This window comes from Idiotropiscis lumnitzeri, chromosome 5 (assembly GCF_059441095.1).
Source record: "Idiotropiscis lumnitzeri isolate Australia: NSW breed Sydney's pygmy pipehorse chromosome 5, RoL_Ilum_1.0, whole genome shotgun sequence".
Taxonomy (NCBI): Eukaryota; Metazoa; Chordata; class Actinopteri; order Syngnathiformes; family Syngnathidae; genus Idiotropiscis; species Idiotropiscis lumnitzeri.
The window spans coordinates 26140132-26166597 of record NC_142395.1 but is presented as its reverse complement, the minus strand read 5'-3'; the positions used below and the strand labels follow the sequence as shown (position 1 = coordinate 26166597).

The following is a 26466-nucleotide window of genomic DNA, read 5'->3' as shown; positions in this document are numbered from 1 at the left end:
TATCTTGCATTCAGGAATGAGCAAAGCCTTCTAGTGCGAGATCTGCAGCCTAATACCAAGTATGAATTTGCAATCCGGCTTCATATTGACCAGCTGTCCAGCCCGTGGAGCCCCGTCGTCTACCAGAACACTTTCCCTGAGGGTGAGTGCCTTTTCATCTTCAAATCACTGATGGTGAATCGCATCATGGAATATTAAGACTTGCAATGAACACAGATCAATTTCACCTATTGCTAGGGTGTCTGGAATGTATCCTGACACAACGAGGATGCTCTGTAACGGTATAAAAATAGTAGTAGGATATTTTGAGCTCATTTATTGAATTATGAATATATTTTTCCATGTAAATTTTTCAACGGGTCGTCGTGCACGAGGGTCTCGCCTAGCTCATCGTGGAAATTCGAGCGTCTACATATCTGTATTGATGAACAGATACCAGTAGATGGCAGCATTGCATTACTTTGGATTTGAGTTCAGCACAGCTTTTGAGTTGAAAATAATGATTAGGGGACGAATCTCTGCCTTTCACATCAATTATGAGGGGGAGGAATGCCAATTCATTGGCGGTTGAGCAGGTTTCAGCAACTCACGCTGGATCAGAACAAAGCGTGTGTTGCGATAGGTTGTTGAACGTGTGTCATGATTGTAAGGAAAGTTGAGACAGTTCATGAAGTGGATGGCACATGACGTAAAAATCCCACTGATTTTTCAACTCGAGCTTTGCTCATGGCGCATTTCTTAATTTTATAATCTCTAAATAAATTATTTTTTTGCCATTAAAAGTGCTTTCTCAGTTTTGTTTGATAGTTGAGTGTAGTGATGGGAAAATGAAGCGTCGAATTTGCTTCATGAACCAGTTGTTGTATTTTTTAGTCCTCTAGATGGCACTGTTAGTTTAAATAAAGGGTTTAAAAAATGTCAAGTCAGTGTGCTTTTCAGCCCAATGTTGAACCGAGACTGCCATCTACTGGAGTCCAAAAATACTACAACTGCTTCATGAAGCACATTTGAAGCTTCATTTACACATCACTAGTTGAGGGTTCACTTAACTCATTCATTACCAGCCGAGATAAAAAAAAAATATTTTTGACGGATTTATCCGTCAATGGCAGCCTATGAGTTAAGCAAAAAATATTAGCATCCAATATCACAATTTGTGATTACTATTTGACTTGTCTCTCATCTGTCCCAGCGCCCACGTTACCTCCCACCAGCATCAAGGTGACTCTGATTGAGGAGGACACCGCCCTGGTGTCATGGAAGCCCCCGGAGGAAGCCAACCTTTCTGTTACACACTACACAATCCTGTATGCCTCCAGAAATGAGTGGCTCACCGGGGAGTGGCAGGTGGTGCAAAGAGAAGGTTAGTATGCGTGCAGACGGATGTGAGGCTAATTTGCATAGAGGTTCGCCGGAAAAGATATAATATATGCATATCACCTTATTTGAATATTTTTAAAAACCGCCTTACCTAGACGCATTCTGCCGTTGCTACCACAGAGTGGCGCCAAACACTTCAGAATTTAGAAGTTCAACCCGAGATCATTCCTGATTTTTATGTTTAAATGACCTGTCAAAATATTTAGTTTCCCTCATTCAACAACTTTGTGTAATGAACACAAAAGAGAAATAAGAGTGATGTGGTGGTTGTGTGTTGCGGACAGGGAGCATCACCATGGCGCTGCTGGAGAACTTGAAGCCCGGACAGTTCTATTTGGTCAAAGTGTCGGCGTCCAACAACATGGGCGACGGGCCCTTCTCTCACATGGTGGAGCTGACCGTGCGGGCAGATCCCTCCTCTGGTCACGACCCTCGGCTCTCGCGGGGATCCACACACTCCAATGGTCAGCAATGGCTTCATTTCATTTCACGTCGACTCTTTTTTTTTAAACTCAAGGCTCGTTCAATTTTATGGGTCTTGAGCATTCTACGATTTTACTTGTAAATGTTTCGTAGTGTCATTAAGTGATTATGGTCATTTAAACAATGTATTCATCCAAAAACAATATCAGAAATTATTTTTTGACGTCATTTTTTTATTGTACTGAAACTCCTCATTTGAGTAACGGGACTGAAAGTAAGAGGAGTGAGTTTTTTGCATCTTCACTTCTCAAAACCAAACCTGTCAGTCCATCGGAGTGCAATATGCCATTAAATGCCATTCAGAAACTAAGAATATGATCTAATTCTAATCTGGTCGAACGCATTAAAAAAATAAAAAGTCAAATGTTACGTTGTAGTGAGTCTCGAACGAATCCAAATTGAACCACCCAACACTTTGAAGTTTCACTCGAATTAGAATAATCTGACCTCTTCATCTTGGTTTTTCACAGTCTTCTCTGATGGCTTCTACCACCTGGACCAAATGTCGATGACCAGCATTACTGTGGGGGTCTCCATCGCACTCATGTGCATCATCATCTGTGCTTTCATCATAGTGTGCCGAGGCAAACACAGGTGCAGTATACCTGTCGCCTGACGCCGCCCGTTCAGTCCGTTTCATGTTCATTGTCCATTCCATGTAGGAAACCATCGGCTGTTAAACTGCACAGAGAAGGAAGGAGCCCGTCCGCCTCTGCTGCAGGACGCCCCGGCTCTGAGGTGCTGGCTGAGAATGACGACGTGAGCGTAGCCGTGATGAGCCAGAATCATTTCATCGATAGCAAGGTGCTTAACACTTCATTGAAATGTCTGGTCATCCATTTTCTATGCCACTGTCGTGAGGTAAGAAAAGATCATGAAATAAAAAAAATACCAAGTCCCTGTTGCTTTGAGGCAAGAGTGCCACCCGCTCACAAATGTGCTTCACCTCACCATGACAGATTTTAAAACACAATAGGATGATCATGTTTCTTTGGTGTCAATCGAATACAATCAATTCAAGAGAATTGTTTTGTCTTCTGTCACAGGGTGGAACAAATCTCATCATCAATTCCCTCGGTCCAGTTCAGGCTAGTGCTGAGAAGAAAAGCAAATGGTTTTCCTTCAGTGACCATGGCAACAAAAGCGTTAAAGAGGTGCAGGTAAGTGAATAAGTGAAATCAAGCGTTTGCCAAATACAGCTGGACTGTACTTAACAAATATACTGTACTGGATTAAAAAAAAGTTGAAGCTAGTCATCGGAAAATTATTCTTCAAATTTGCTTCATGAATCAGTTGTTGTATTTTTGAGACCTGTAGATGGCACTGTTGCTTTAAAAAATGTCAAGTCAGTGTGCTTTCAGCACAATGTTGAACCGAGAGTGCCATCTACTGGAGTCCAAAAATACTACGACTGGTTCATGAAGCAGATTTGAAGCTTCATTTACCCATCACTAGTTTAACCCACTTGAACATCATGCACATTTGAACATTTGATTTATTTATTCTTCACGTACCACTAGGGGGCGTGGCCCACCAACTTTTTGAAATTGAAGAGTTGGAGTCTTTCTTGGCTACTGATTAATGAAAAGGGCTACCATTTTGACACATAGTTCTGAATTAACACATTTGCTCCAATCACCTCAAATAAGGTTATTATTATTTCTTATTATTAATAATTATAATAATTTATGTGAAGACACTAATTTTGTTCATTAGGGGTATAAGAAAAATTGATTTGAATCGGAAAATCGGTTCTGATTTAAAAGATGAGTGTATTGAGTCAAATCGAATCGAATCGCTCCTCTTTCAACATACGTCTCGAATTATAATCCCACTGAATTGGTCAAAATCAAATCGTTCTACTGTAAGACTTATCATCGTTGATTTTTATCGCACCCTTTTCTCACAATAATTAGGAAATAGCTACACGCAACACTTTATTTTTTATAATTCTCTGCCCATGTTTAAATATTAAAATGATTACTTCAAAATCATTTCTGTAACATCACAATGTCTTATCACTGGTGAGCTCCAGAATTTTTAGATCAGGCTCGTGTTAACTAGTTAAGACTCACCAGCCTAGATTTTTTTTCTGAATAGACATGCTCTCTACGTTGTAGAAGACGAGACGCGGTGCCGCCTCCTACCATCCGGGCTCCACCGTACTGACCTACAAAGAGGAACTGTCGGCCCCCGCGGAGCAGCCGACCTCCCTGCAGGCTCTCCTCGGGCGTCCCGCAGATTTGGAAGGCTCCTCCAGCAGCGAGGGCAGCCACGCCACCACCGACTCGGGCCGCTTCTCGCAAGACGATACCGAGATGACCAACCTGTCGTCCGGTCTGAGCAGCCGCCAGCCGTCTGTGACGGCGGAGGACAGCGGTGGCGGCGAGGAAGAGGAACAAGCGTGTCGTCTAGCCCGGGACGATCAGACGGATTTGAGGTTGGTGGAGTCGGTTGAGGATCTCCCCTGTCGTCAGGAAGCTCAAAGCGGTCGACCTTTGCTCTCGGTGTGTGAAGTTGTGTGAGTGTCTTATGTGTGTTTGGATATGGAAAGCCAATTGAGCATTTTTTTTTCTATCCTTGATATTTTGCTTAAGGTCCATGTCCTACTACTAGGGGACAATTCAGTGAACTAAGTTACTAGTAACATTTTTTTTAACCAGTAGTGCCTACTCGTACATCGTTCTAATAAGCACTTTGTCCTCACTAGTGTGACAACTCAGCGCACTCATGTAACATTTCTGCACACTGGAAGGGCAATTTTGGAATACTAGTAGGACAATTAACAAGTTACTAGTGAGGAAAAAGTGTGCAATAGTTGACCCGCGTGCTACTGGTAATCTTAGTGCAGTTCTAGTGGATAACTAGTCGAATTTTATGTCACAACTGTCAACTAATGCAGTTTTGCCTCACTAGTATCAAGTAGTTGTCCTAGTCCTGGATACTAGTGCGCAAAAATTTCATATAGTAGTAAAAAAAAAAAAAATCATGTTTAATATGGCATAGTTCTAGTGCTCCCTAGTTGTTCTACTAGTGCACTGAATTGTCTTACTAGTGAAGACAAAGAAGGTACTAGTGCATGGACCGAACGGAAGAAATCATTGATATTGAATATCCTCAAAAGGGCTTTCCTCGTGTGTGCGTGTGACTTTTTATTTGAACATTTATCCTCAAGCCTGCTCAGTTGTTACCACTTTTATGTCGGCAGGCATTTCATTTTCACAGGATTTTTATATTCTCTTTATTTGCTTTGTATGTCCTTAAAAAAAAAAAAGAAAAGAAATCCCACCCACCGTGAATGTTTAAGAAAAAAAAGACTGTCCAAACTTTATTTAAGAGAGTTTATCACTGGAGTGAAAGGGAAGGCCTTTTCGCTGATTATCTACCTCGGTTGGCTCGCGAGCCAAACCTCCGCTGTATATTTAATAATGACTACTGTCTTATGCGACTTTATATAACCTGTGATACCTCTTGATGATTTTTTTTTTCTGATTGTCATCCCATTTCGTCTTGATTTTCCTCTTTTCTTATTCACCGGAATGTAAGGGCGGCGAAGCTTCCATTCCTTTGTCGCGCCGGATGCAAAACACACATTTGTCTCCTCGGGTGTTGCCGAGGTCATGAGCCAGTATTAAGAAAGTGTTTTCTAATCCATTATTGAGTCACGGCGTGGAAGCAAGTCATGTATATTATTGTTTGTTTGTGTTTATGTTAACGCACAGCTGCCCTCGCCGTTCCTGTTTTTATACTACCTCCCATGAATTGTATTTTTTTTTTTTTTTTGTCGGCTTTCGTAATCTCAGGGAGCAACATTTAGTACATTTGAAAAATCATGTAGTGTTACGTGGTGAACTGACAGGGTATCTTCTCAGTACTAAGTAAGCTGTGTGTGTAATTGCCGAATAGATTTGCCATGAATGTATCTCCGTGCCAGTAGCTGAGACCTCCCACACAAGACCTTTTGTGATTTTTTTTTTTTTTGTACTTCTTCGTCTACCTCGTGCTTGTGTCAAGTGGGCACACAGCAAGTGTATGGCCAACCATTTGAGCATTTCCTCCACATGCTTTATGGTCCACTTGCACTGTTTTTCCTCGCTAGTAAGGCAATTCAGCGCACTTGTGGGATATCCAATAAATGCTCAAATGCTTTAATTTGATATCCCGATTGAGGTCCGAGTGCTCTTTGTACTCACTAGTAGGACGATTCCAACACAGTAGTCGGGCCACTACATGTTACTTCAAGGCTGAAAACAATAATGGATATTTTGGTTTAATATTTAATATTCACATTTAAGGCAACAATGTTAGTTAGCACTAGTATGCTTTTTGCCTCACTTTTTGGCGCACTAATAAAGGGCAACTACATGTTTCTAGTGAGGCAAAACTAGTCGACGAATGAATACTAGTCGACATTTGCTATTATTGAAATACTAGATGGGAAGAAGTGCAATTTATGTGACTAGTAGCTCTAGTGGCATGCAGTTATCAACTAGTGCACAGCTGTCCTACTAGTATGCCAATGTCGTCCTACTAGTGTGCAGAAATTTCACATTACTAGTAAGAAATATTCATTCCACAAGTGAACTCTAGTACAGCAAGTAAACTGGATACCAAGAATCTTATACCTCACCAGTTGAAGCAGCACTAGTAGCCTGCCGTTGTCAATTTGTGTGCAGTTTTGCCTTACTGGTAACGTGTAGTTGTCTTGCCAGTATGCCAAATGTATCCTACTAGTGAAAAAGAAGAGTCAATTTATACACGGGCCTTAAGCTGGATATCAACAATAAATGCTCAAATAATTTGCCATAAAACTGTTTGAACATTTTTTTTCCCCAGCGCTCAAAAATTCGGTCTTAATTCAGCACATTAGCAGGATATCGGATAAATGCTCCAACAGCTTTGCAAAAATCAATGTTCCCATTTTACCCAATATCTTAGTCGTGCGCTGAATTGTCTCACTATCGAGAAAAAACTGCATACTAGTGCTTGGACCTTAACATGTATCTCGGGACGTGGAATACATTTGCAAACAGTTTCATACTAGTGCCAGCAGTGGCACACGGGTACTGAACCACCTGATAATTGGCCTTAACGTGGACGTATCTCAACTCTCGGAGGCCGAGCGCGGCCTCGCGTTTCTCAGGTAGGAGACGCAAATCCACGAAGAGTGATTGGAGTAACACCGTGAGTGTTAAATAATCAGGGATGAAAGTGAAGAAACAACATACTGTTCAACTTCATGAATTCTATTTTTGTGACAAGCTTTGTACTACTGAGTACACAATATAGTTGAATCTAGCTCCAGATATCTTTTTTTTTTCTTCTTTTCCTCTAGAGTAGATAAAGATTAGCACTTGTCTGCCAACTAGTTTTATATTGGCAGGCCAATGCGTAACGGTGACCAACCAACCAAAGACATGTTTGCATACCTGACATTTAATTTGTTTTCAAATAGGGCTGAATGATTTTTGAAAAAAAAATAATCAAATTGCAATTTTTTTTCTTCTTTGATATTACAAATGAGAATGAATATGCTATACTATATACATATACACAATACTACTACTACTATATACTAATATAACTATTTGTTCAGCCCTAATTTGAGTCTTGTATGTGTAATAATCAAATGCATTCGACCAAAGATGAAGATCAGCCGAGGCGCTGCTCCTCAAAACCAAGCCTTTAATGCACAAAAGTGGCCTTGAACTACGACAAGTTCTCCAGGGGAAGTGCCAGCAGCATTCACGACCACCCGAGTGACAATTCCTAATCATTCCGATTGCTGCACGCGAAAAAAAACAAATGACCCTCACGCTGAGTTCCTCCCAAGCTGCTGCAACCAGATGTTTGTCCATTTTTAGGTGAGAATTATATCGATTCGTAGTGATCTGCGTTGCAACAGTGCGGCCATGTGATTGCAAACGTGCACCCAATCATCTATTCTGTGATAAAATTAGATTTGAAATACAGTTTAGAAATGTTGACATTTTGGAGCTAATCAGTTTTGGGGTTTTTTTTTTAACACAGAAAGGTCAGCGGTCGCACAGATGTTTTTACATTGCTGCTTCTAATCAGAGGATTTAATCAAGGGTCATGTTCGGATGATACAATCAGTTATGTTTTATTTTCAGGAGCAAACATTAGAAACCAAAGATTTTTACCTAAAAGGTCACCGTTGCATATTGGCGAGAATTGATCTGTTGAAATGCATCGTTTCCATGTGTGACTTGTTGTCCTTTGTCCAGTCTTCTCATATTGTTACCAAGAAACCACGGCACGCGGCGGTAAATGATGCGATGATGGTCGTTTGTTTTGTGGTCTTTTGGGCAATGGTTGTGAGAATTTGGCTTAATGCAACTCATTCACGCAAGAGAACAACTTTGCATGTTGTCCTGTTCTCTTCTTATGCCTTCTTATCCGATCATGTGAATTGCAAGGGATGGAAATAATAAGTTTTCTCCCTTTGTGCAGGAATGTTATGATGATGAGTGTAGAGAGCCGTGGGTCTTTTTTTTTTTTTTTTTTTTTCAAAATAGAAACTCAGGGGGACCCCGGACTGCTCCTCCTCGGAAGAGAAAGTCAAGATAATTGAATGTATCGCTTGTAATTATGACGCTTTTGTTAACGCTTGTCTGTTTGTCTTTGTTATCAGAATTAATTGCATTTGTTTTTGACAAAATTGTTTAGGAGATTTTAGACTCAGTTTACTTGTGAAAAGTCTGATTCTCAATAAAAGTATGAAAATGCAACAGACGTGTGTGATTCTTTGAACAATTGTTCAGTATTTAGTGTATCAAAACTTTATGTGGCTGTCCCTCAGCTCCATGTTAGGCACTTCATTTCATTTGGCAATTTATACCATCGGACATCATGTGCAGGGTTTTTAATTCACCAACAAAAAGCACAAATGAACACATCAGTTCTTAGATCAGGACAAAATACAGTCAAGCATAAATGTCTTTATGACCCACAAAATAAAATGTACACATGATGGATGATATTCACTGACTTGATCTGAAAATTAGAACAAATATTTCTTTGTTCAACTATCCATGCCAGCAATGTAGAGTAACAGAATAATTAAATGCTCTTTCATTAGATGACTGCAGTTACATTAAACCTGTGTATCAATCTGTTACTATTTATTAAAAATTTGGATTATTGCACTGGTGTGCTCACAATTAAAAAGGCTTCTCTAAAATGAGGACCAAATGATAAGTTTTTTTTTTGCTCCCATTCCAGCAACCAATACAGCCCAGTGAATTTCTAATGGGAATTCAACATCAATATGACATTAATTGAATGATTTTCTCATTTTATTGTGGGCAGCCTATGACACAACTGAGAGATAAAGGAGGAAATTTTTATGAAGTATTTTGGCAGCGTAGAAGTGTTCCCAAACACAGAATAAGATGTGTTAACATTTGAGAGAAACGGGCCTTTTGGGAAATTCGTAATGCTGTGGGTTCAGCTCATGGAAAATGTTATTTATATTTCAGAACAACTTCACATTGAATCGCAAACGTCTGTGTTTTCAAATCATCCGTATCGTGGACCATTCGTCACAACGGCCAAAATAAAATGTATTTTTTTAAGAAAATAGTGTACCAACGAAGAGCGTTTGAAATATGCACGAATCATCATTTTCTTTCCAATGCTTGGAATGCAGGGAGCTTTAAAGTTTTGTCGCGTTTCCTTGTTGCTGTTTTCAAAGAGCGACGTCAATTTCCACCACGCACATATTTGGCCCCGCCTCAGCTCGACCAGTTTGGCTAACGCGTTGCCTGTTGGGAAATGATGTTTTTTAGTTCGATAAATGACTTTCTCTTCGTCGTTCCTCCCGACTTTACAACTACATTTCCCAGAAACTCCCGGCTTTGTTGTGACTACTCGCCCAGGCCCGTGGATAGTGCAATAATTATCGGCCTGCCTGCAAACAACTGCATCGTCGTTGAAGACCAAAGCACAGGTTAACTTCCTCTTATAATTTTTTTTCATTCAATAACTCTTTTCGTTAGTTTTTTGGCAATTGACGTTGTCGACACGAGCTATTGACGGTACACATTATTTGTCGTTACTAACGTGTTAAGAACCAGTTGATCAAGGTAAAACACGTCACGAGCAAAACACTGGAGCATAACGTCACTATACAGTTTTTTTTTTTTGTCTACGACTTCGCTAATGTCCTCCTTATCAAAATGCAAAGATGAGTGTTTTGTTACCATTATAAGTGACGTACTAAAATGAGTTAATGTCACGCTTTTCAAAATGAAGTCCACATGTATAAAGTTGATGATGCCATCTGATGAAGTTGACCCCTGAGTCGGGGTCACTTATTATATGACACAGTGTGGTGGTTGGCGTTATGTGACGCGACAAGGCCCTTGCGTTCAATTAAACGTTGCCTTGTGCACTTCATGTTTTGTCAATAAAATGCCAACATTTTGCAGGAACATCTTTTTGCAAACTCCTCAGTGTTGCTGTTAAACTGGCGCCATGTCAAACACGTCCAGTGATACCGAGTCGTCCTGCGGCTGGAGCATCATCAGCATGGAGGTAAAACTCAAATATATGTTTTTACAAGTGCTGTAGCTCCAAAATTTTTAAACAACACGAAAGAAAACAAACCAACAAAATATTTTTCTCCATTCATACATATTTGAAAATTCTCCTTTCACCAATTGATAAGAGATGTCAGGATCACAGCATGAGCACAATATTAAACAAAATGAAATAAATAATGCATTTAATAAGTTACACATTAGAGGCACCTACTGGGAACCTGTATCTTATATTTAACAATTTTGGATGAGGCTTAAATGGATTATAGGCTTTACAGGCAGTTACTTTGCCCTGAACTTGTCCAACTGTTGATGCTTCAACACAAATTGCCATTTTCTAACTGAAATAATTTCCAGGGATGTCCACTTCTTATTCCTGTGACTTTTGCAATCACTTTATTTTTATTGAACACCATCAAACCAGAAGAGCTCTGGCATATTGTAGTCGACTACAACACTTTTTTTTTTCCAGAGCATACCTCTAAAACTTTCTTTACCTGAGCCTGACAGCGCACATCAAATGAACTGCGCCTTGTATTCCTATAATGTCTCATTTCTATTTGTGTTGTGTCTCCAGGGCTCCGATATCGAGACTTTGGTGGCAGACGTCACAGGAAAGCCTGCAACTGATGCCCAAGAGCGTCCTGCTGTGATGGAAGCAGAACTGCAAGACTCTCAAGGCTCATCTTCTGCTTGTATGGATCTCCCTGGTTAGAGCGACACTATTACAAATCATGAGTGCACAAAGTACATTTGGAAGGCTGCGTTGTGCAAACTTTAGAGGATTTCTCCTGCAGTTTCAAGCAAATTCTAGTTTCAAATTTAAGCGGGGTACTCGCAAACCAGAAAGTCATTTGAGCATTTTAATTCAACACTTGCAGAACAACTAGAGCACACTAATCAAATGACTGTCTTCTTACTAGTGACATTAAGACATTTCTGTACACTAGTAAAACGATTTTGGCATACTAGTAGAACTACATGATAACTAGTGAGGCAAAAGTAGCGGTGTCTTGGTGCGACAAGTAGGGCCCAGCAGGCTACTAGTGCGTGACACATGCCAACTAGTTTGGCCAAGTTGTATCACTAGTGCAGCACAGTAATTTAATTGCATACTTATTGACCAAAAGTGAGACTAGTTGTGAAAAAAACAATCTTGTAAGACCATCTCGTGCACTAAGCACTTTGACACACTAGTAAGGCCACTTGTTACCTGTGTGGCGAAACTGCACTAGATGACAGTTGCACACTACTACTGGTGAAGCGCAAGATGCTAACAAGTACAATTTTATAATGTCACTAGTAGTACGTGTAGCGCACAAGTTGTCAACCAATATGCAATTTTGAATCACTAGTAACATTTAGCTGTCGTAGTAGTATTCCAAAGTTGTTCTATTAGTGAGGACAAAGAGCTCACCAGTATATATGGACCTTAAGATTGGACATCACGGTCGTAAGCCTCACGAATTTATTGGATATTCTTGATAACCGTCTTAAAAGTTATGTAAGTAGGCCAAAAGTGGCACTAGTAGTGGAAAATGCATTACTAGTGGCGCTTGTCGTCTGGAGAGCACACTATTGTTGGACCGCAAGAACATTGAATATCTGATAATTGAGCCTTTCCTCACTTTGAATTGAAAAGAGGCTTATGAGATTGACGTTCTGGTATGCTTTTTACATTTATCCCAATTAATGCTTCTGATATTCGTAGCTGGATGTAATGACGACAAAGATGACGACGCTTTGGCAGAACAAACCCTGGACAAGACACTGTGCGCCTCAGAGGTGAGAACGCCACACAGCCACGCTGTCGCCACTTCCTGTTCAAATGAAACCTCGCCACCCTCAGGTTGGAGCTGATGACCCGGTGGTGGAAGAGCACGGCGCTGTGTTGTCCTTCAGCGACCACTCGGACATCGTGACGCTACATGAGCTGAAGGACGACGACGAGTGTGACCGAGAGGAGCGCATGCCGGCTGCCGACGAGGGCTTGTTTCTGGGAACGTCGTGCAGCAGCCAGTATGCATTCACCGCTGCAGATCCTGGTAGGACATAGTTTTTCATTTCCAGCTGAATCGTTTGTTCTATTGGGGAAAAATGTTTGCCGAACAAAATATCCCACGACAGTATGTCTCCCTTGTTATTTGTTCATTTTACATCATCAAAGCAGGTCTGAGGTTGAGTCACTGGAAAGTTGCGCAAAGCCTTATGAACTTGGGCTGCCATCTTCGAAGTCGGCTCGCAAGAGGCCGCGCTTTCGCAGGTGGCCTCATTCAAGTGTGACAGTAGAAAACTTGTTCACTAATCGACGAGCAAAAGCTGCCGGGACACATTCACAGACTAATCATGAATATGCAAATGAATGCTTTGCTGTTCTTCACTGTTTTGTTACTTGCTTGTATTTTGTCTGTTTGGCACGCGTCATTTCCCAAACTTTATCGAGCCAACATATTTCACATGATAAAAATTTGGCAGCACAGCATCAAATAAAAATGCCACAAAAAGTATAAAAAGCCACAATAGACAGAAATAATGTGAATCTCATTTGTGAAATCTGGGCCGTGTTAAGTCAATCACAAAGCAATTAAAATGAATTTGCGGTGCAAATAGCATAAAATAATTTTGGAATTGTCAATAGACTACGTTCCCGCAAAACAACGCGAAAAAGCGAGGATCATAAAAGCACTGTCAGAATGCTTCTTATATGAACGCTATATTGCCGCTTTAATATGTTAACACAAGTAGTAATACATTATTGTACTCACCTTTTGACATTTACGCATACTAGTAGTAAGAATATGAAGAAATACAAGGGAAATTGTAGCGTATTTGAAGAGAAGCACAAAGACGTACTTCTGCGAGGTGCATTACCGACTGACAGCATCGTAATCGCATGAAAACTACACAACCAATTCATCCTACCAACACCAGATGGCGCCAAAGTAATTTCATTCCTTTCGCATGAGCATGGAATCATTGAATAGCCAAAATGTTTAGTTTTTTCCCCAGGGGTATTGCGTGTAGGTTCCACCAAATAACTGCAAATTTGCACATTCTGATCTCCAATTATATGCCTTCGATGGGTGAAGGTATGATTAACTGGTGGGAGTACATTTAGTTGTTCTGCCTGTCAACAGAAGTCACTGGCCTAGAAATTTAATATAGACTTGTTTATGATATGTAAATAAGATGAGGTCCATTATTACCCAACGTAAATCGACGGGTGGGGAGTGTTTGATACTTTTCTTTATTTTTCTTTTTTTTCTTTTCTGACCAATACCAGTAAAAGTACTCCACTCTTGAACCAGCTTTTGTTCACTGACTTGACTTATTTACTTGTTTTTTTTTTCTTCCTTCCATTATGAAATATGTCAATTCTTCTGTGCACACGGGGCTCATGCTGAATTTGAGTTGCTTTGCGTAATGTCTGGGAAAAATACTCTTCATCACTAAAATGAAAATCTTTGCAAGATGAAAAAGTATTTTCATCAAGACTATTTGGCATGCATAACCTCACGTGTGTACGCATGTCATTTTATTTACTCATTTACCATTTGGTATTCAAATGCACAATATTGATGATTACCCCACATTGACTTCTGCACGTTTCTCTGGAAGTTTTCACAGCTCAGCCGCTGCAGACAACTCCGAACTCCAGCAGCAGCGACGATGAAGCGGCACCAAACGTTGTGGTGCGAAGACGCAGGTTGAGGAGGAATACAACAAACACTGTGACGGAGTCCTGCGAGGGGGAGACGACCGTAGAGTCTGAGGAGGAAGACGAGAAGCAGGAGGCGCCGCGAACTATAGTCAGCCCAGTGATGATGGCAGTGCGAAGCCGAGGCAGTGGAACCCTCAACTCCTGCATCCTGCTCGCTCTCATCATCGCCCTCAGCATGGGCGTTGGACACTTCTATGGTATGGAATCCCACCTTTAATTTGTTTTGATTTTACTTGCGAATGTCCACTTTCCAGAAACATGTCAGGTGCATTCAAGACCTGAATGATGAATGTTATCTTATTTACAGGCACTATACAAGGACAAGAGAGACAGAAAACAGCAGACAAAGTCAGAGAGAGTGAGCTCGACAGTATCAGGGAGGTGCTTCATTATCATGTAAGTTCTCAAAAACACTTTCATCATCTTTCATTACAGTTGAAGGTGGAAGTATTCATTTTCCATGTAAAAAAAAAAAAGAATTATCTCTGATTTATAGTCAATTCAGGTGGCTTTTGCTTCCTCACTTAAATGTGTCTTTTTTAAAAAAAAAATTATTTAATGTTTTTCTTTTCCTGTGAAGGCCAAGAGCGACAGTCTTGACCTGGATGACTGGGATGAGCCGCAGCTTATTTCATTGCTCACGCAGATCATCAAGACGATGAGCAAAGAGAACACGCAGCTCAGTGTCCAGCAGGAATTTGTTCAGGTAACTTCGATTTATTCATCTTCTTAAAGGGACACATGAAAAGACAGGAGAAGTCAATTTTACGCCTTATATTTTTTTTTTTCCATTTTTATCCTTGCCCATGTCCTCTTTCTGTCTTAAACTGTCACCTGTGACTGGTACTCTTGTCTTTTTATGGATTCAAAAAGTCAAACGTGGGTCACACACAGAGTAAGACAACCATTGAATTTCACATTCACACCAGCTCTTTGATTGACAACTGGAACCACGCTTCCTGCATTGAAGTCAGACGAATGTACCACTGCTTCATTTGTGACGTTAGCGTAGGTGTTATGGTCATCAAAAACTTTCAAACAACTGCTACATAACACACAAAAGCTCTGCTCACTTACGAGAGTTTACAGTCGATGTCTTTATTTTCCATTCTTTTTTTTTCTTATCACAATTAGGTCCAGCGAGATGGCCAGGCAATGTTAGCAAGACAGAGGGAAGCGGAGAACCTGGCGTTGACCTCAATGAACCAGCAGCTGAAAAGCTCTTTGGGACAAGAAGAAAAGTCTCTGTCCACCTTGCAGGAGGAGCTGAGGAGCCTGCGCTCCAGGGTTCGAGAGCTGGAGGCTACCGGGGCCTCGGCTGACGCGCTGCTGTCGGAAAACCGCAGGCTGAAGGCGGAGCTGGAGAGAGAGACGGAAGTGAGGAAGAAAGTGGACAAGGAGAGGAAGCTTAAATATGAGGCCGAGGCGCGGGAGTTCAGGTCCCGACTGAGCGAGCAGGAGGAGAGGCTGAGCTTTGAGCAGCAGCGCTCCGATATGTGGGAGAGACTCTACCTGGAAACCAAAGAGGACCGCGCTAAAGGAGATACGCAACCCAAAGTGACGAAAGCAAAAGTGCGCACGTCCGGGATCGTGGAAGAGACATTTGATGCGGTAAAGAACTCCACTAAGGAGTTTGTCCACCACCACAAAGAGCAAATTAAGAAAGCCAAGGAAACCGTGAAGGAAAACTTGCGCAAATTCTCAGATTCCGTCAAATCGACGTTCCGCCACTTCCAGGATTCGGCCTCCACCTTCATCGACAAGATGACGAGAGAAGGTACAAAGTACTATGAAACGCGGAAGCACAAGAAAAAAAAGGGTTTTCCCAAACAGGACGCCAACACGCGCAAATCAGGAGACCGAGTCCACAAAGAGCGAGGCCAGAGCTCCAACCCGATAGGATGCCGAGGAGTCTTCGATTGCGCTTACCAGGAGTCCATGAGCGTTTTCAACAAAGCCACGGAACCCATTCGAGCGGACGAGTTCCACCAGCTGCTGTGGAGCTACTTGCAGCGGGAGGTCCACCACTTCCATCACTGGAAGGAACTGGAGAGCTTCATCAACGGCTTCTTTCACAACGGCCTCTTCATCCACGATCGCATGCTCTTCACGGATTTTGTCAGCAGCGTGGAACAATACCTGGTCAACATGCCTGAGTACCACGGCCTCCTGAACGACATCTTTGGAGACGTCGATGATTTCATCTACAGACACCTCTTCGGTGAAGCATACGCAAAGAGCAACGGGCCTAGGTGAGCAAACTGCTCTTGATCAGGGTTCACGGTCAAAGCCATCGCGAATAGCTCAACTCGACCCCCAAAAAAATCTCAACTTTCCCAGTTGGAATGAATTGCGACAAAACTGGTCCATCTCCTTGAAAAACAGTTGTCTAATGTGATTCTTAATAAAAAATAAATAAATCAATCTAATTTCCCCCCTCCTCCCCAACATTCCATATCTGTATTGCACTTCTTGTTAGCGATAGGAAAATGAAGCGTCAAATTTGCTTCATGAACCAGTTTTTGTATTTTTGTGTCCTGTAGATGGCACTGTTGCTTTAAATAAAGACGAAAGAATATCAAGTCAGTGTGCTTTCAGCCCAATGTTGAACAGAGAGTGCCATCTAGAGGAGTCCAAAAATACTACAACTGGTTCATGAAGCAGATGTGAAGCTTCATTGACCCATCACTACTTATTGTACCTATAATCAAAGTATTCTTACATTTCTACTCGTTTGTTTTGTTTAGTCCTGAATCTCCCAGCGGGCCTCTCGAACGACCAGACTCAGACTCCAGAGGGGATTCGAGGACGAAGCATCAAAATCGTCGGCAGCAGAGACAAAAAGCGCGCCATCACGGCGATCCAAGAAACAGGCACATGGCCGACGTGAAAATCGAACTGGGCCCGCTGCCGTTGGATCGCAAATACTGAACACCTCTGGACAGGTTTGATAGTTGTAGTCGTGGTAGTACCTCCTCAGTACTACGATGGGTCGCTGTCGTCAAGTTTGCACATTTGATGTTTTAACGCTACTGAATGTCCAGGTGGTTTTTCATCGGAATATTTTCAGACGCACTTTAAATGCATTGGCTTAGGATTGACATATTTTAATGTTTGGAAAAGAGCCCCTGTGTTGGAAGGCAATCTCTTAAACCCCAAAATAGTAAACAAATGTGCGTTTTCGGTTAACAGGTTGCTCTCCCGCTCCATAACAACTAATAGAAGTCCATCTCGCCTTCTTTCTGTTGTCAAAAGTATTATTGTATTACCTCTACCCAAAGGAGGTGCAAATGTTTGTTGTGCACTCCAAACATTGCTTTAGGCTGGAGAAAAGTTTCAAAAGTTGACCTTTGAGTCAGGTGGAAATGGATATGTGCTGGTTTGTTTTTTTTTTTTTTTAAGTGCTGCACAAACAAATCCCTTGACTTGTGAAGGTTGTTTTTAAATTATATGTCAACTGATTTCACCTGAGCTACTTTATGGTCTCTTCCTGAAATTGGGAGGCTTTATTCGAATGAAAAAAAGCGGATTGGCTGCTCAAGCTATTGTGGTGGAGAAAAAGAAAATTCCTCTGATTCGCTCCAAGGACAAGCTTGTGTGACGCGATTGCTTTCGGCTTGACGCTGTTCTAAACATTCCTTATTTTTTCCTCTTTAATGTGCATCTGTGTCAGGTTTAAATGCCCTGACGCCTTTTGGGAGAGCTTACTGAAATAACTTACTAAAGGTAACGGCCGAAATAAAAAATATGGCTGAGAGGCCAGGAGGAACCAGACATGGCGTTGATTGTCCCCGGCCAGCGGGGGAAAGTAGGACAAAACGCTCGCAGCCGCTGCGCGTGACTCCTTCCTCTCTTCCTCTCACCGGCTCTGCTTTTATTAGCTTGACTCAAGAATTACAAGGAGACAAGAAATTAAAATACAGTCTGTTTAGCCTAAACTAATCACCAGGAGACAGTAGCAGGCAGAAAATCACAACTCACAGTGTAAAGGTTACTTTAACTAAACACATCTTCAGGATACGGTGTCTGTGAGTGTGTGTTAAAATAACAAGTGTCTATGTGTGTGCGTTTAAACATTGAGTGTATAAAAACATGATTATGAATACACAAACTGATTACCTATCCTCGGCCCATTTTACAATCTGCAAAGACAAAACGACAACTTCACACTTGGGCTTTCAGTGCATAAATTCTTTTCAACTGTTTTTCATCATTGCGTAAAATCAAACATGGTCCCGTGGTTGCCGGTGCCTTTCATAAATAAAAATTCTTCTTCCAACTCCTCCCTCAGGAAAATGAGTGTGAAATATATCCGTTGTTTTTGTGTAGTTGTTTTCACGCAGGAATGCTGTGATCTTCTACAACATAAAAACACATCGGAATAAGTAACGTCAACTTTTAAGCAGGACTTGTCAGCACTTTTACCTTTTCCATAACATCAAAGAGAACCAAGTGAGTAGGAAGTGAATGCGAATGTGGGTACGAAGTTCGGAGCCAGAGAAGTGGGTCGTCATTGAATCTGTCCGATTCGCACACCTCGTCCGCCTGACTGAGATCAGGCAAGCACTCGAGGAACCTCATCTTTAGTGGGCAGTGAACATGGCTGCGTGGAGAGAAGTCATTTTGAAGGTATCCATACAGTGCACCCAGAGAGTATTCAGTCCTAAACTTTGTCATGTTATGGCCTTATTGTAAAATGGAATATTTTTCCCCCTCATAATTCAACACATTTAGGTTTTGTACATTGACAAAACAAGTAAGGAATAACCTTGGACATAGAGCGGATATAAATTCTTACTACTGTGTTTGCGGCTCTTTTTATTCCGCTGGAACTAGTGGCGCCCTTATTGATAATGAGCGTAATTATGAACAGAAATACTGCTCAGCATTAGCAAACTAATTACAATTGAATCAATAAGCATTATCCCATGTAAAGCGTTTGAATATTATTGGTTAATTGGATGTGCGACCTAATTTTTTTTTTTTCAATCCCAATTGAGTTGCACACTTCCGGTCACTTGAATGGTGAGAAATGTGAATTAATTTAACTTTGAACAGGGGTGTGTGGACATTTGATATTTGTATCTGGCAAAAGTGAAGCACTGATTGCTGTCCGGATCCATCAGATCCCAAGAAGCAGTTGGCACCTGTAGTAAGGCGTTGAGTGGCAGGACATGGCAAAGAGGACATCCGGCTGTGAGGAGGCGTGACAAAGTGATTGGATGTTGCTCATGATGTCCAAAGTGCCACGCTGGTGAATCAGGCCCGTGTAGAGAGCCATGAGCAGGTTGGACGTCAACAAACCAGCAGCGGCTGCTCGTCGCCAAGCTCTCATATGAGCCATGGTTGTACCTGGTAAAACACTCAAATGGTTAAACATGAAATGGCTGGACCATTCTTTCATCAGGACCCATCAAGCATTTACATTGTCAAGAGAATTCTCAATACAATGTCCATCAAATGGTATTTATTTAGGAAAAATGCAAGCCCTGGTGGTGTTACCATCTGGACTTTTATGGACACAGTGACCATATTCAGCGTAATGACCCACCCGCGGTGCCTTGTAATGGTATGTCCCAGTAGAAGGCGGGAGGCGCGGGTCACGTGACGTCGGCTTTAGGAAATACTGGCACACTTAAACGCTTACTGCTGTCTCGCTACTCTTCAGACACAAACGGTAGTTTTGATGCGTTCAGAGGCCATTTTTGTTATTATATTCATTGAACGCACGAAGGCCAATTCGTAGCCGGACTAATCGAACCCCCCCCCCTTTTATATATTTTTTTTTACATTTAATTTGTCTGATCTGAGCCCTGAATTTCCAAGGCTTAAAATGAGTCCCACTCTGGCTCTGTACAACGCAAATTTATGAATGAAAATAATTACCATGTTTTCTTTCATTGCATCTGGAAAAAAAAACAGCCATTGAGTCTATTGGTACTGCTGTTGGAAGGAGTTGAAACTGTGACTCACCACAGAAGATCATACAAAAGGGAAGCACAGGGTAGATGAATCTAAACTCCTTGTGAGGAAGCAGACTGAAAAGAATTCAAACATGGCATGAGGCGACTGATGTTAATTTTAGTAGATCTGAGAGGACAGCTAAAGAGCGAGAGAGAGAATTCTGATGCTTTACCTTACCTGTATACGGCGACGGTCCAGGTGATGGCCACCAGCAGCATTTTGTACTTTCTGAATGCGAGATAGCAACCATACAAAAAGAACGGCACATGGGGGCCCATTATAGCCGGGAAGCCCTGCGTGAAGTACCAGTGCCAAGGGTGGGTACCAAATAAGTCAGCCACTCCGTCCAAGATGTTTATTTTCAGGAAGTTGTACTGCACAAAGATCCACTACACAACAGAAAACGAGTGAGAAATTTGATTTAGATTTTTTATTTATTTTCTACAAACCTTTTGCCTTTTTTTTTTACATGCTCATCAGGGAGTGAATATTGCGATTTCCAAAGAATGCTTGAAGCAATGATTTAAAAATGTAAACACTTGCTTAGATTTATTGCATATTGTTCATATTCATATTTATCTGTTTCTTAATTACCGTAAGGAATCATTAAGCGTTAAGCGATTGTGTCGTGTTCAGCGAGCGTTTCACCTTTCCATAGAAGATTGAGTCGATCATGGTTGAAATCACTAAGGCCGTTGCTCTACAGAGAGATAAAAAAAAAAAAAACACTGTTACCTCCAAATAGACTAAAATATCCGAATTCTGAAACTGTGAATATGAAACACAATTAACCCAATGGGAATGTAGTCATGAGTCACTAGTCTCAGTTTGTTATCGTCCTTCCAGAAATGGTAAATCAACAGCGGAAGCCAGACAATCAGGGCAGTTGGGCGAATAACAATCGCCAGGGCAACAAGGCTCAAATATTTATTGCTGAAAGGGGAAATAAAAAATAAAAAAATGAAAGTGTCAGCCAGGCATCCATGGCAAATCTCGAGATGTTCAAGACGTTAAGGAGACCTGTTGTGTGTTCTGAATGGCGGCAGGGGGCAGTAACACAGAGCCAGGCAGGTGATGGCGGCCTCCACGCTGTTAGTCAGCGTTCTGCTGCAACAGTACCAGGTGAACCACGAGCACAAATGGCAAAAGAACTGCACACACAAACACAAACAAAATGCCATGGGATGGATGGACACTCCCACGAGACACAAACAGGTCAAGTTACCGTCCATTTCGCAACATCTTGATCTTCTAGTTCTCTGAGGCGGAAGAAGAATTTGAAATCTGCAAACGCAGTCACGAGTGCATGAAGTAGGCGGGGCAGCCAAATCTGCGGGGAAAATCAACTCATTTGAATAACGAATCTTATCGGATCCAAAAATGCTTGAAGAAAAGGAGAAACAAAAATACACTTCCCAGAAGACACACGTAGTCACAATTAAACCAGTGTAGAATTTTATAGATGACAGCAAAGAAGAGAGGATAGCTGAAGCCTCTTATGCCGTCCTTCCATTCCCACGTCAGATGCCCATAAGTCACAAGGTTAAGGCGCTCATAAAAATGGAGATAAAAGTTTTAGAAAACCCGATTCACGGATTCAACGAGAAGAGTCCGGCAGCAGCCGGGGCGTTCCGCTCAACATGTAGTCGACCAATCAGAAGGATCCAGTTAGAACCAGGATGTTCCCAACACCAAAACGCCATTCATGCTTGCAATGTAGCGTGAATGGTGGCATAACGCCCATTTGTGAACCATATTGGATTTAACTGCAATTTTAATTTTGGGATTTGTTTTCAGGTTGTACTTGGTGAGAAACACTTCTCTTGAGCAAAGTCGACTGGGATAGGCTCCAGCTCACCCGCAATTTCTTGAGGATAAGCGCTGCAGAAAATGCATGAATAGCTGGTGTTCGAAAAAATGCACTGAGAGGATATTTGAAGGCCATGCGATGGGCGACCTCCACAGACTGCCAGTACTCATCTGGAACGAAGCTGCTCTGAACCAGAAAACAGTTGACGACACGGAAAATCACAGAAAACGCTGCCACTCTCAGCACTACGGAATAGAAAAATTATATTTGCTCTGGAGTGACATGACAAACAATCTCAACCTTCTGATGTCATCACACCACCTGAGAAATGAACTCACCTGTACTAAGAGGAGCATCATTTTTCGACTCGCTTTTGCCAGGTTTCACATCCTCCTCTTTATTCTCGAAACGTGAACGTTGTCGCAACGTCTCCATGTGGATGTTGTGTCCTCCGACCTGACTGCAGACCATAGACGTGTGGTCAGGGTAGGCAAGGAAGGCAAAGAAAATAGTGGAAAGCAGCAAAGAAAGCTGAGATTTGTACGATACTCGGTTCATTAACCACCTTCTGCTGCAACGCAACAGTTAAGCTTTTAGTGAAGTGCTTCCTGACAATTTGTTACTCATTCTGACCCCTTCAGATATTAAGAGTGTTGCAAAAATCCTTCAACCAAGCATTGATTCTAAACAAAGTAACAAATAAAAAGGCCGAGGAACCCAAAGTGTTTGGGACAATAAGGAAGAATAGTCGAAGTGGAAAAACAAGCAAGGTGAGGCAAAAGCAAACAAAAGCGCTGAGTCAAATAGGCGTTTAAAAGCGACGAGGGTTGCTTGAATGATTCCAAAACTCACGCCAGAAGGATCTCAAAACACAACGTCAAATATCCAAGTCGGCAGGATGCAGTATGATTTAATCTCTTGCTCGTCTGTGCGCAGAGTCGATTACCAGTAAGATAGCCCGAATGGTGCTCAGCCCAACTTACTATGCCACCTACATGAAAATGGAAAAAAAAAAATTAGGGAGGAGCCAACTTGGAGGAATCTGTGAATCATATGTTCAGACATGACCACTATTCTTAAACGACCACTTTTGACATTATAAAGACTTCTCCACAAATGAGCAGATTTCATGTAACATCCTAACGCTTCTCCCCCGATCCCGTAAAGTTTATAAGACACGGTTTATTAAAAGCTGTATGATACAAAACCAGATGGGTGACTGTTAACCTTCACCACGCTGCCTCCACCTTCTTGATACACACAAGCTTACGTTATACAACAGAAAACTATTTTATTTATATAGCGCATTTCACATCAGCTGGAGCTGTAACAAAGCGCTTTGCATTTGATGGAACACAAATTAGCGGGAAATTAGAACATAAATTTCGTCTGACGGGTTTAAGTGCAGAATCGAAAGTCTTAAATAGTTTGCGGATTATGACAATTTGCCTGAATAACAAACAAGAATTTCAGTCTTGTTTTGATAACTTCTTTCAGGATTTGATAGGAGAACCATAGCCTGTCTTTTTCCACCTGCGTTCAGCTTTTGCGACATTCTTGTTTAAACTGCACAGTTTCGTGGAACCAAGAGCTTTTTTGGGGGAATTTTAAGGGTCATTCAAGAATTTCGCCATCTTTTTCATTGAGTTGAATATATGTTTTTCACGTTTTGCCTTTCGTGAAAATCTGTTTAGCTAGCTAGCGAGATCGCTACACAGATGGTAGTTTGATAGAGTCAAAAATATGATTGGGATAAATAAAGTTAATTTCTTCATAAGAAGTGCAGAACGATGAAAAGGACACAGAAATCCCCCCAAAAAAGGTTTATGGATTTGATTTTTAAAAAATAAATAAATAAATAAAATACACGTGTCGTTATTTGACAGGCACATCTGATCAGATATCTGCATTTTACACGCTTTATTTTATTTATTTTTGGGGGGGATTATTTTGGTCTATGCATGGCACTTTCTTTCCACCAGATGTCGCTGTTTTACCGTTTGTTACAAGAGCTGTGGGGGGCTCGCAGTAGTAGCCATGAGATTAAGGGGAAATTGTTGTTATGGCATGCTGTAAATAATGGTTTGAACTTATTTTTTGTTGTTGTCTGATTTTCAGAGAATCTTGGAATGAGCTCCATTTGTTCCTCTTTGAGTGTTCCTTAATATGTGGAAAAGCAGCAAAATCTGCTGTTTAAACTATGACCCAGACAGCATTATGTTTTGAGGAGGTAGTTTTTAAATGCTACCAGTCTGAGATGATGTCTTCACCTGAGGTCTGCAATGAGCGATCATGCAAATGTTTTCTTCGGTGTTTTAACTCCTCAGGCGGACACGAGAACACAGATGTTGCCCTGCTTAGTCTCCTTCGCGCATCCAGAAAACTGCAAATACCTTCAATGCACCCAGCAGTTTTATTCTTTAATACCCTGTCACTTGAAGTATTTTCTGGCTATCCTATTAAGCCTCCAGAATGTTCTGTATTACTTGGTTGAGTGTAAGCTTAATCAACATTAATGTGAACATAAACTTTGATCAAAGCTACTTTTATTCCGTAAACGTTTTCCTAAAACCACAAATTGAGACTACAGTTTGGAAAAAAAAATCTTGGGAAGCAGGGCTGACAAGCAGAAAAATGAAAATACGCCAAAAAATAAATGAGGACAAACTGGTAAGCGAGAAGTGTTACAGTCTAAAGCTAGGGGGTGTTTCTCAAATTAGGCTTCTTTAAAAACCTGATTTAATACTTGAGTGTGCAAGTTGCTAAAAGCCATTGCTTTACAATTTTCTTGATGAAGATGATAGATTTTAGCACCAACACTTGGATTACGATATAATAAATGGAGGTTTTCTCCTAAAACTACGCGCAGGATATTTTTCCTAATGCAAAGTATTCCTCATGGCTGCAGTGACAGCATTCAAGCTTGGACAATAAATAACGCATTTGTAAACTATCACACTGATCGTCAATTGTTTTCCATTAAAATGCACAAAAGAAAAGTATTAAAGTATCATACATCTGTAATATGTTTCGGATGAGTAAATTCTTTTAAGCAATCATTTGGAACTAACTATTAACTCATCCGCTGCCAGGTAAAATAATAATTTTATTTTTTTAATATTTATATTCACCTTGCTGTTCTTTGTTTTTTTTAATTTTTTTTATTTTTAATTTTTGTCAAAGTCAATGTTTTTTTATTGTTGTTATTGGAGTGCATGCTTTCTAAATGAACAATCTTTTACCAGGAACAGAGCATTAGGATTGACAAAAATCAAACTCTTGTTAAGAATATTTTTTGATCGGGAAAGATCCATGCCCACCTGCAGGCCGCTGTCAGCCGCCATCTATCTCCTGAGAATTGACACGACCTTAGCATAACTAAATACCCAAAATATAACCAGCCGGGGTTCGTGTGCGCATTCATGCTCTTGTCAATGTCAAAACGACTTGGCGAAACAACAACGTGACGACATTACAGCGCTTTAGTGAATTCTCCTTTTAAATTAATAAAGAATCTATCTATCTGCCTGTGTGTTGCATATTTTCATACTGCATTTGTATACGGCATGCGATTTAGAGCACCTCAGGAATCAGCAGCGTCATTTCATACATTCACAACGATTATATGCGCTCTTTGTCTGGCCCAGTGAGTATGTGTGTGTCGGGTTGGGGATGGAAATTTGTGGGCTCGGGGGTTTCATCGAGGGAATCTCATCTGTTTGTTTCACTCGTCTCATCTCCCTCACTGCAAGCGTCTGATGTGTGTGAAGGAATCAGAGCGGATATAACTCTCTTTCGTCGTTGTCAGCAGTTAACAGCTTCGACTTTACGCTGCCTTGTGTCACCCAGCGCCCCCCCCCCCCCTGCTCCCCTCCCCCTCACGCCCTTGTGTATTTGTGATTGTGTGCATTTGTACAACACAAAACATTTGTTGTGCCCTCTTATTTTTTTGGGGAGTGAGCGTGTATGTGTATGTGACATACTGCGATTCTGTGCGAAGGGGTTGGCTTCAAAGATAGTGAGTTTAATTCAAAATGAAAGTGCTGATGATTAATTGATGCAAGTAGAATGTTCCATAATGCGGAAATATATAGGGAGCGGGTTGCTTCTTTTGACAGAGGAATCAAGAAAATTGCGGGTGAAAAGAGCAACTGCTCAGAGCTGAATTCTAAATTAGACTCTTAAAACTGCCCGGCCGAATGTAACCCAAAATGGGTGGATTAGCTAACCCAGCGCTATGTCCGAAAGGGACTGAGCCAATGCTGGATTATTAACTCATTCGCTGCCATTGACAAATATAGAAAAAAAAAAAAAATAAAAATTCCAGTCTATAAGGCACACCCATATATAACTTGCAGTAACTCTTCCCCCCGCCCCAAAAATAAAAATAAAAATAAATAAAAAAAATTAAAATTAAAATAAAATTTTAAAAAATTAAAAAACGATATACAAGCCGCACCAGGCTATATGCCGCAGTTTTCTATGTTGAAAAAAAAAATAGTTTACTGCATGTACAGAACGATTTTGTACTGTGACTGCACCTA

At 41.2% G+C, this 26466-nt stretch overlaps 3 protein-coding genes across 4 annotated transcripts in view; 2 read left to right on the top strand and 1 right to left on the bottom strand.

The window, feature by feature from the left end:
* Positions 1-8615, top strand: part of prtga (protogenin homolog a (Gallus gallus)) — a 30831-nt gene extending 22216 nt beyond the window's left edge. The window contains exons 13-19 of the mRNA XM_088297074.1: positions 15-142; positions 1193-1363; positions 1665-1844; positions 2334-2457; positions 2526-2667; positions 2910-3023; positions 3984-8615. Coding sequence (XP_088153200.1) covers positions 15-142; positions 1193-1363; positions 1665-1844; positions 2334-2457; positions 2526-2667; positions 2910-3023; positions 3984-4388 — 1264 coding nt within the window. The 3' untranslated portion in view covers positions 4389-8615. The remainder of the gene's footprint in view (positions 1-14; positions 143-1192; positions 1364-1664; positions 1845-2333; positions 2458-2525; positions 2668-2909; positions 3024-3983) is intronic.
* A 1103-nt stretch (positions 8616-9718) lies between these two features.
* Positions 9719-17926, top strand: ccpg1 (cell cycle progression 1). Of its 2 annotated transcripts, none has more exons than XM_088296434.1 (10): positions 9719-9835; positions 10317-10422; positions 11005-11137; positions 12139-12212; positions 12277-12472; positions 14046-14345; positions 14456-14544; positions 14729-14854; positions 15283-16400; positions 16896-17926. In XM_088296434.1, the coding sequence occupies exons 2-10, from the start codon at positions 10363-10365 to the stop codon at positions 17077-17079; spliced, it is 2280 nt and encodes a 759-aa protein (XP_088152560.1). In that variant the 5' UTR covers positions 9719-9835; positions 10317-10362; the 3' UTR covers positions 17080-17926. The 2 variants fall into 2 exon arrangements, with proteins under 2 accessions (XP_088152560.1, XP_088152562.1); XM_088296436.1 differs by having other exon boundaries at positions 9795-9835; positions 10342-10422.
* Positions 17927-18186: 260 nt separating this feature from the next.
* LOC148337478 (GPI alpha-1,2-mannosyltransferase 3-like) lies at positions 18187-22932 on the bottom strand. The gene is made up of 13 exons (XM_088296433.1): positions 22775-22932; positions 22261-22382; positions 22047-22167; positions 21530-21646; positions 21338-21443; positions 21133-21263; positions 20905-21045; positions 20761-20812; positions 20290-20501; positions 20122-20186; positions 19296-19500; positions 18574-18751; positions 18187-18506 (listed from the first exon to the last, which is right to left on the bottom strand). Exons 2-13 carry the CDS (start codon positions 22355-22357, stop codon positions 18372-18374), a joined length of 1560 nt encoding a protein of 519 aa, XP_088152559.1. The 5' UTR covers positions 22358-22382; positions 22775-22932; the 3' UTR covers positions 18187-18371.
* Between the last annotated feature and the right edge of the window lie 3534 nt (positions 22933-26466).

Excerpts from the sequence above, each read along its gene's own strand:
- ccpg1 (XM_088296434.1), top strand. The coding sequence starts at position 10,363 with ATGTCAAACACGTCCAGTGATACCGAGTCGTCCTGCGGCTGGAGCATC. Across the intron at positions 10,423-11,004 it reads GGAGCATCATCAGCATGGAG|GGCTCCGATATCGAGACTTT; the intron begins GTAAAACTCAAA and ends TTGTGTCTCCAG. Across the intron at positions 12,473-14,045 it reads ATTCACCGCTGCAGATCCTG|TTTTCACAGCTCAGCCGCTG; the intron begins GTAGGACATAGT and ends TTTCTCTGGAAG.
- LOC148337478 (XM_088296433.1), bottom strand. The coding sequence starts at position 22,357 with ATGGAGACGTTGCGACAACGTTCACGTTTCGAGAATAAAGAGGAGGAT. Across the intron at positions 22,168-22,260 it reads TGATGCTCCTCTTAGTACAG|TGCTGAGAGTGGCAGCGTTT; the intron begins GTGAGTTCATTT and ends TCTATTCCGTAG. Across the intron at positions 20,187-20,289 it reads TGGACCGTCGCCGTATACAG|TCTGCTTCCTCACAAGGAGT; the intron begins GTAAGGTAAAGC and ends AATTCTTTTCAG.